The sequence below is a fragment of the Notamacropus eugenii genome, chromosome 5 (assembly GCF_028372415.1).
Source record: "Notamacropus eugenii isolate mMacEug1 chromosome 5, mMacEug1.pri_v2, whole genome shotgun sequence".
Classification (NCBI taxonomy): domain Eukaryota; kingdom Metazoa; phylum Chordata; class Mammalia; order Diprotodontia; family Macropodidae; genus Notamacropus; species Notamacropus eugenii.
In genome coordinates, this window is record NC_092876.1 from 25,054,850 (window position 1) to 25,063,833 (window position 8,984).

At 42.8% G+C, this 8,984-nt stretch overlaps 1 protein-coding gene across 1 annotated transcript; it reads right to left on the reverse strand.

Annotated features, from left to right (window-relative positions):
• Window positions 1-4,097: 4,097 nt before the first annotated feature.
• On the reverse strand, window positions 4,098-4,922 carry LOC140508542 (actin-binding protein WASF2). Its single transcript, XM_072616485.1, has one exon. The coding sequence runs from the start codon at window positions 4,743-4,745 to the stop codon at window positions 4,098-4,100; it is 648 nt and encodes a 215-aa protein (XP_072472586.1). The 5' UTR covers window positions 4,746-4,922.
• Between the last annotated feature and the right edge of the window lie 4,062 nt (window positions 4,923-8,984).

An 8,984-nucleotide genomic window follows, 5' to 3' on the forward strand; every position in this document is an offset into this window, starting at 1 on the left:
CTTTGCTGCTTCTCACACACAATCAATACTGATTGATAATCACAATCAATTAAAACGTATTAAGTGTCTACTATGCATCAGGCACTCTGCTAAGTGCTAGAAATACCAAATGAGACAAAAAGCCCTGAAGGAGATCACAATCTAATGAGTTCTTGAGAGAGAGCTCACTACCTTTCTGTCCCTAATATAAGAGAATCCTAGATCTCAGAATGGAATAGGGCTCAAGAAGGTAACAGTCTGACCAGGACTCAGAGATGAAAGTCCTACACAACTTCCTGACAAGAGATCAAATTTTCATCCCTGCCAAGTGGTCTTGTCCAGAGAGATCCTCAAGGCTCCCATGTACTGAGTGGCAGACACACAATGTCTGGTTCCAGGGCTGTGATCACAATACTGATTTATCCTAGTAAGGACAGAACCAGAGAATGGACCTGGATGAAACTCAGGGGAACCAGAGAATAAGACAAAAAATGAAATATTCCCTGCCCATTGGGCATTCTGTGAGGGGAGATAAAGTGCATACAAATACAAAAAAAAATTATATACAAAGTAGACAAAAAATAAACACAAGGAAATTTGGGAGGGGAGATTTTAGCATCTATAGGCTTTATGTAGGAAGTAGAGCTTGACCAGAGTTTTGAAGTAAATTACGAGTTCTAAGAGGCAGAGGCAAGAAGGGAGGATATAACCGGTATGGGGGGCTGTCTGGGCAAAGACACAGAGGTGGGAAGTGGGAGGTTGTGTGGAAAAAAAAACAATAAGGGCAATCTGACTGACCTAAAAAGTGCTCAGAGGGGAATAATGTATAATAATACTGGAAACAGAGACTGTAAGGGGCTCTAAAAGTCAAACAGAAGAGTCTGTGGGGAGTAAGATAGGGAGCCAGTGGATTTTATTGAGTAGGGGAGTGATGCGATCAGGCTTGAATTTTGAGACCCTCATTTTGCTGGTCATGTGGAGGAGAGACTGGAGTGGGTAGAGACTCAAGACAGGGAGACCAAGTAGGGTGCTGGAACAATATCCCAATGATTGTTGCAAAGGAGATTGAGGGGTAAAGGTCAAACAGGTAAGAGGAGAAACAGGAGAGAATAGTGTCTTCCTGGGAAGGAGAAAGTGCCTAGGAGGCTAGGTTGATCAGCATCTTCAAAGCCTAAGAAGAATGAGCCAAAAAAGAACAAAAAAGGCCATAAGCGTTAGTGATTCAGAAGTCATTGTTGACCTTAGAAGGAGCAATTTCAGTCCAGTGGAGGTCAGCAGTCAAATGGTGAGGGAGTGAAAAACGAACGTAGATCATTTTCTCTAGGAGTTTGGGTTTGCAAAAGGGAGGAGAGATATGGGAGAATAGCTCAAGCAGAGAGCAGGGTCAAGGGAAGATTTAGGTTTGTTTTTTTAAGGATAAGGAGAACTGGAACTGTTTGTAGGCAGAAAGAAAGGAGCCAGGACAGACAGATAGGGAGAGACTCAAGATGAAAGAGAAGAAAGGATCCTGGGGGCCAATATCCAAAGACTAGACTTACAGACAGTATATGTCCTTGGGCTTATGCTAGAAAAGAGGGAATTTCTCTTCTTCTTTCTCTTCTCCTTCTAGCCTCTTGCCCACTGAACTTGTATGGCCACAAGAGCGTATGGTAGCTAGGTAAGTCTGAGGCTGCACCAATTCTCTGGCCAGCTTTTCTGATCTGTGAGTTAGGGGAGGAAACAGTGATCCTGTGTTGGGTGTTTCTAACCACTTCCTGAATCAGAGTGGACAGGAGTTCCTAGGACAAGGTGCTGGCTTCCTAACAGAAGACAGCTCCTGAAACGTCTCAGAGGAGAAGACCCATCCATGCCCAGGTTTTCCAGAAGATATGGCCCTTGAGTGAGTGGCTTAGACTTCACAGAGCTGAGGTGAAGATGGAATGCCTGTTCAGCAATACCACCAAACATTTCCTGCTTTCATATAAAAAGTGACAGCCCCCCAAGAAAGTAGAATAGGGGTACAGGGTGTTCAGGAAGGACTAACACCTCTGGGCTGAGGGTTGCCATGCTCTTTTCAGGGCTGTTCATCTACCTTTGGTGTCCACCTATCACCCAATTTTCACTTGTGTTTCCAAAAAGCTGTAGTATGCACACTGGTAAAACTATGTGGGCAGATGGGCTAAATCAGGTTAAGGGTAACAGACAGGACTCAAGCCCATTGGTGAGTCAGGGAGAATGTCTACCCCAAGCATGGGCAGATTTTCCCTGGGGACCAAATGAGTGGATGAGAACAGTTTGTTCTGAAGACCATGAAGGCGGCTGAGGAGCACTTAGAGCTTGGTCAGGCATTGAAGATGCCAAGATCATCCAGTGCATCCTTGGCCATCCTTCATCCTGTCACCAGACATATGGATGACTCTGGAAGATAGAGTGAGGCTGACAACTTTGTGCAGCTCTCCCTCACTTAAATTCAGTTCACAGGCAAGTCAAGATATCAGCTCAGGATGTCATTGGGCCTCTTCAAAAACAAAGGAGAAACAACCACAAGAGAAGTCAAAAGTGACTGTTTCATGCTATAAGTATTTGGCGATGCCCATGTGAGTCTTTAGCTTTTAAGCATTTCTTTTGTGGTAAAGGAAATAAATAACCATTACATCCTTTACTTACTTTGTGCATTGGATATCTTTCTAGAAGAGACCCCATGAATCCTTTTTATCTGAGATATTTTCCATGGGACTCCACTGGGTATAATGAGGCAGAAATTGTAAGAATAGCCTAACTTTCCCCTCTTTGGAACCAAACTCTACCAAGACTGAACCTAATCCAAGCTAGCTCAGGGCAGGAGTCTTTTAGTGGGAGAGGGTACTGCACTATCAAGGTTGTGAGTCTTTACAAAAATATAAGTGGAGGGCCTCAGCTGAGGTGGAGAAGAGAGGAAGCAGCATGTGATTGGAGGAGAAAAGAAGAGATTTGAGAGAGCCGACATTGGAAGGGGCATACAATAGAGACAAAGGATTGCCTTGTAGCAGTGAAGGCCCAGATGAGGGTAGATTACAAAAATTTGTTGGTGGACGCTGTCAGCATAGCTGTATGATGGGGTATAGGTACACAGAAGTAAGATCAGAGAAGACAGTCAAGGACTGTGGAGGACTTATGGATTAATAAACCATGAGTAGCATTAGAACTGGGGGTAGAGGGATTCAAAAGTAGAAGCTGGTGCAGTGTTGATTAAATATCAAATGAAAGTGTGATAACAGACTGGATGACACGGTAGCCTCCTTCCAGCTTCATATCAGATTCTGTGCCTCACCCAAAAGCTGGTGGATAACTACAACTGGGACCTCGGTATCTTTGAGGCAGCCTGTGCCAGGTGGCTCAAACCACTGCCACCACCCAATGCTACTTCCCCTCTAACTCTGGTGGAGCCAGCCCAGGACCAAGAGTTGAAGATACTTGGGAATATCATTGCTTCTCCCTACCACCAACCCTACTTTCAGCTCAGTCCCCACAACCATCCTAGAGAGGAACAGTGTTTGTGAAGGCATCTGCCACCTCCACCAACAACAATCACCTACTAATAACTGCTGAGGAGGAGGTCAGCTTCAAAGCCCTGCAAATAGGAGAATCTCATAGACAGCCATACCTGCTTCCAGACAGGCCCTGTCAATGACCATCCAAGAAAGCAACTTTTTGTAGAGATGTGACCCTTAGCAATAGCACCCACTTCCTCAGCACCCCAGCTACAGAAGATGAGAACAAAACATTCTCACCACCAGCAGCTTAGGCACTCCCAAAGGGTTTGACATCAGAGGTGGATTTGGTTGTGACATTCAAGGAGAGACATTACCATCTGCTTTGCTACAGTACCCTTAGAGCCAGGGGAGCTTTCCATCTGATTTGGGGCTGAAATTCCTCTAAAGTGCCCAAAGATACAGTGTGTTCCTGGAGGAGCCGGGTTTCTATGAGTGCAAGACATCAGCAGTGAGGAAGAAGGATTGTCCAAGGAGAATCTTATATACTAAGAGAAAGGGCTCCAAAAGGGAGAACAGAATGATCTAGGCCAGGGATCTGGAGAGGTTATGTTGGGGTGGTTGGAAAAGAAGAATCCAGGCATGGTAGCAAAACAAAGAAGCTTTCATCTAGGACTCCACAAATTCCTGTCCCATCTTCAGTTTCTCCCATTCTTCCTTACGGGTTTTGATTTTTCTTGGATTAACATTCCCTCTATTAGGATTATCCTTCTTCTCTTTCCTGTGTTTCCTCTTCTCTTTCATGATGTCCTTAGTGTCTTGAAGCATCTTCTCCTTCCAAAGATCAAAGAAGTACGATGGGTCTGTGTAGAATTTGAGCGCTTCTTTGCCATCATCTCTGTATGAGGATAGATTGTTGAGGGGTGGAGGAGCATTACAAGTGTTATACGTTTCCAGGACAGGCACTGGGAGTGAGGCCCTGTCGAAAAGCTTCTGGTCTTGAGTGGTGGAGCTTTTGAAGGCCTTTCGGGTGTTAATCCCTTGCAGTGACACTTCTTCCTCCTTGGGATCCAGCTGAGTGACTTTAACTTGTAGGCGGTCAACCCTCTCAGCTAGAGAGCTCATCCGGAAGGCAAAGGTATTTGCCTGGGTAAAGATCTCTCCAAAAATGTCTTCTGCAAATTTACTCAGGCTGCCCAGCTGTCGAATGACATTTGCCAGGGTGATGTTGGTCTTGCATTCCAGCTCGCTTGTAACACTAGGCAACGTCTGACGGCACAGGTGCCTTGGCTCGATGTTCCTCGTTACTAACGGCATGGTGGACCTGCTTCAGGCAATGTTCTGAATGATGAAAAACAACCTGGCCTCCGAAAGAGCCAACCGCGGCAGGCCCTGACGCCCCCTCTGCCCGCAGCCGCGGTCCGCAGGGTGGTCTAGCCCCCCGGCGGCTGCAGCCACTCTGGCCTGCGGTCCCTCCCTCAGCTCGCTACGCCCCCGGCCCTTTTTTTTTTTTTTTTTTTTGTTTAAAATTGTTTAAAATCATACACAATAACCCAGGGATTCTTCTACTGCACTTACGCCCCAAGAAAACCATCAAGAAGAAGAAAGTTCCCATACACCTAGAAATATTGATAGCAATATTTTTGAGATGCTAAGAACTGGAAACAAAGTCAATATCCACCTCCAGAGAAAGAACTGATAAATAGAAGTAGGCATAGTGTGGTTTTACACCTATTTGTAAATCTCTGTCAAATGGGGACCTTCTCTAGTGAGACATGGAGAGTGAGGGAGACAGCTCAGAACTCAAAATGTAATCAAAAATAAATTCAATTTTAATTTAAAGAAAAAAATCAAACAGAACTTAAATGAAGAGATATGAGGGGACACTGACACTCCCCACCCATGTCATCATGAAGGTGGGAAGTCCACAAATATTGTGCATTGCACAAGTTTCCAGATTTTTTTCAATGTTTTTCAATGATCAATTATACTGATTTTTTCTGTCTAAAAAATACTATTTGTCATATAGGAAGACTCTCTGGGAAGGGGAGAGATAATTGGGATAACTTATGATACTATACTAACAAAAGATATTTTTTTAAAAAGTATTTTTAAATGATCATACAAGGTAGCTTCATAGACAAAAAAACATAAATAATTTTATTTAATATTCCCATAATTATCAATAACAATCAAGCTATAAAACATGATGTCTATTCATGATCCGTTAAGTGGCGCAGTGGATAAAGCTCTGGGTCTGGAGTCAGGAAATCTCATCTTCATGAGTCCAAATCTAGCCTGGGACACTTACTAGCTGTGTGACCCAGAGCAAGTCACTTCACTCTGTTTGCCTCAGTTTGCTCATCTATAAAATGAGCTAGAGAAGGAAATGGCAAACACCTCCAGTATCTCTGCCAAGAAAACCTCAAATGGGGTCATGAAGATTTGGACTGAAACAACTGAACAACCACACTTGATCAAGTTGTTTGTTGTTTCCGTGGGGGATTCCTGTTTGTAAGTAATGTTGTATCAAGCCTTGGAACATCACAGAGCCTCCTAAATTAGATTTATAGGCACTCTAAGGAGTTTAGCCTAACTATATACACAGGAAAAGAACTAAGACATGAAGAATGTCTAGTTTACAGTCAGCCAGGAATTTAATAAGCACCAACATTGTGCCAAACTTTAAAGATACAAGAGAGGTTTAAAAAAAAATTGATTCTTGCTTTCAAGGGGTTCACATTCTAATGGGGTGGAAATATATATAAATAAATGTGAAAACATGTCAACATTTCCAGAGTCCAAGGTAATCTTAGTGGAGAGGCAGGACAGCTGGAGGGGATGGAATAAGGAGGAGGAAGACCCCCTGAAGCAGATGAGTCATGAACTGAGCCTTGAAGGAAGCCAGAGAGTCCAATAGGCAGAGGTGAGGAAGGAGCACATTCCAGGCATGGCAGGCAGCCAGGGAAAAGGTATGGAGCTGGGCAAGGGACAGCAAGGAAAGCCAGTGTAGCTCAACCATAGAAAATCTAGGAAGCAGAAAAGTGTGAGAAAACTGGTGAGAAGTGAAGCACCAGGCAATGAAGAGACTTAATTGTCTAGAGGTAATGGGGGGCCAAAGGAGCTCAATGAGCAGGGGGCTGATGTGGTAAGACCAAAGCTTTAGAAAAATAGCCTTGGAAGTGGGGTGGAGCCAAGATGGTGGAGTAGAAGCAGAGACTTCATAGAGCTGTCGCCCTAAGCTTAACCAAATACCTGTAAAAAATTACTCCAAACAAATTGTGGCACTACAGAACCCACAGAATGAGAGAATGAAGCAAATCTCCAGCCCAAGACAGCCTGCAAGATCAATTGGAAGCATCTATTGCCCCACACTAGGAGCAGAGCACAGTGCAGCATGGGCCACACCAGCACAGACAGGACCTGAGGAGGCCTTGGGAACTAAGTCTCTGGCACCTGTGGCAGTTTCCAGACTTGACAACCACAAAAACAAGGAGGATGAATTGGAAGGTCAGTGGAAAAAACCTGTTGGACCTGTGAGAGAGAGTTAGTGGTCTGGCCTGAGCCCCAAGGAGGTGGAGGGGGTGGAGGAGGCCGCAGTAGCAAAAGCATCAGGGGCAGAGGCAGTGGCTGTTTCTGGAGTGCTAGGCCCACAGATTGCGGAGGGATTGAGCAGCTGATAGTACACCCCCCACTTCCACTGACAACAGAGAACTACCTTGACAAAGAGCTCAAAAGTCAAGTAAATGGCTGGGGAAGTGAGAAAAGACTGGAAAAATAATCAGACTATATAGAATCTTGCTATGGTGACAAGAAAGACCAAAACATACAAACAGAAGAAGACAACAAAGTTGAAGCTCCTCCATTCAAAGCCTCCAAGAAAAATATGAATTGATCTCAGGCCATGGAAGAGCTCAAAAAGGATTTTGAAAATCAAGTAAAAGAAGTAGAGCAAAAATTTGAAAGAGAAATGAGAGTAATGCAAGAAAATATGCTTGCTAAAGAGACCCAAAAAATGCTGAAGAAAACACCTTAAAAAGTAAACTAACTTCAAATGGCAAAAGAGATCCAAAAAGCCAATGAGGAGAAGAATACCTTAAAAAACAGAATTGGCCAAATGGAAAGGGAGGTTCAAAAGCTCACTGAAGAAAATAATTCCTTAAAGCTTAGAATGGAGTAGATGGAAGCAAATGACTTTATGAAAAGAAAAGAAACTATAAAACAAAACCAAAGGGATAAAAAAAAGCAGACAATATGAAATAACTCATTGGAAAAACAATTGACCTGGAAAATACATCCAAGAGACACAATCTAAAAATTATTGGACTACCTGAAAGTCATGATCAAAAAATTAACCTAGACATCATCTTTCAAGAAATTATCAAGGAAAATTGCTCTGATATTCTGGAACCAGAGGGTAAAATAAATATTGAGAGAATCCACTGATTGCCTCCTGAAAGAGATCTCAAAAGGAAAACTAGGAATATTGTAGTTAAATTCCAGAACTCTCAGGTCAAGGAGAAAATATTGCAATCAGTCAGAAAGAAACAATGTGAGTACTGTGGAAACACAATCAGATTAACGCAAGATCTAGCAGCTTCTACATTAAGAGATCAGACAACTTGGAATATGATATTCCAGAGGTCAAAGGATCTAGGATTTAAAACCAAGAATCACCTACCCAGGAAAACTGAGTATAATATTTTAGGGGGCATATGGTCATTCAATGAAATAGAGGATTTTCAAGCATTCTTGATGAAAAGACCAGAGCTGAATAGATAATCTGACTGTCAAACACCAGAATCAAGAGAAGCATGGAAAGGTAAACAGGAAAAAGAAATCATAAGAAAATTACTAAAGTTGAACTGTTTACATTCCTACATTTAAAGATAGTATTTGTAACTCTTGAGACTTTTCTCAGTACTAGGGTAATTGCAGGAGTTATATATAAATAGACAGAGGGCACAGGGTGAGTTGAATAGACAGGGATGATACCTATAAAAATAAAATTAAGGGGTGAGAGAGGAATATATTGGGAGGAGAAAGGGAGAAATACAATGGGATAAATTATCTCTCATATAAAAGAGGCCAGAAAAAGTTTTTTCCATGGAGAGGAAGGGGGGGGGGGTGTGAGAGGGAAAGAGTGAAATTTTTATTCTCATCACATTTGGCTTAAGGAGGGAATAACATGCACACTCAGTTTGGTATGAAAATCTGTCTTGCTCTACAGGAAAGAAGGAGGTGCAGTGGGAGAGATGATAAAAGGGAAGGTAAATGGCAGGAGGGGGTAATTAGAAGTACATAATTTTGAGGAGGGACAAGGTCAAAAGGAAGAATATAATAAATGGGGAAAGGATAAGATGGAGAGAACTATAGTTAGTCTTTCATGTCATGACTGTTATGGAAGTGTCTTTAATGACTACACATGTATAATCTTCTCAGTGGGGATAGGGGGAGAGGAAGGAAGGGAGAGAAGTTGGAACTCAAAGTTTTAAAAACGAATGTTCAAAATTGTTTTACATGTAGCTAGGAAATAAGATATACAGCAATGGGAAG

What these genes read in the sequence shown, in the direction of transcription:
- LOC140508542 (XM_072616485.1), bottom strand. Translation starts at nt 4,745, where the DNA reads ATGCCGTTAGTAACGAGGAACATCGAGCCAAGGCACCTGTGCCGTCAG.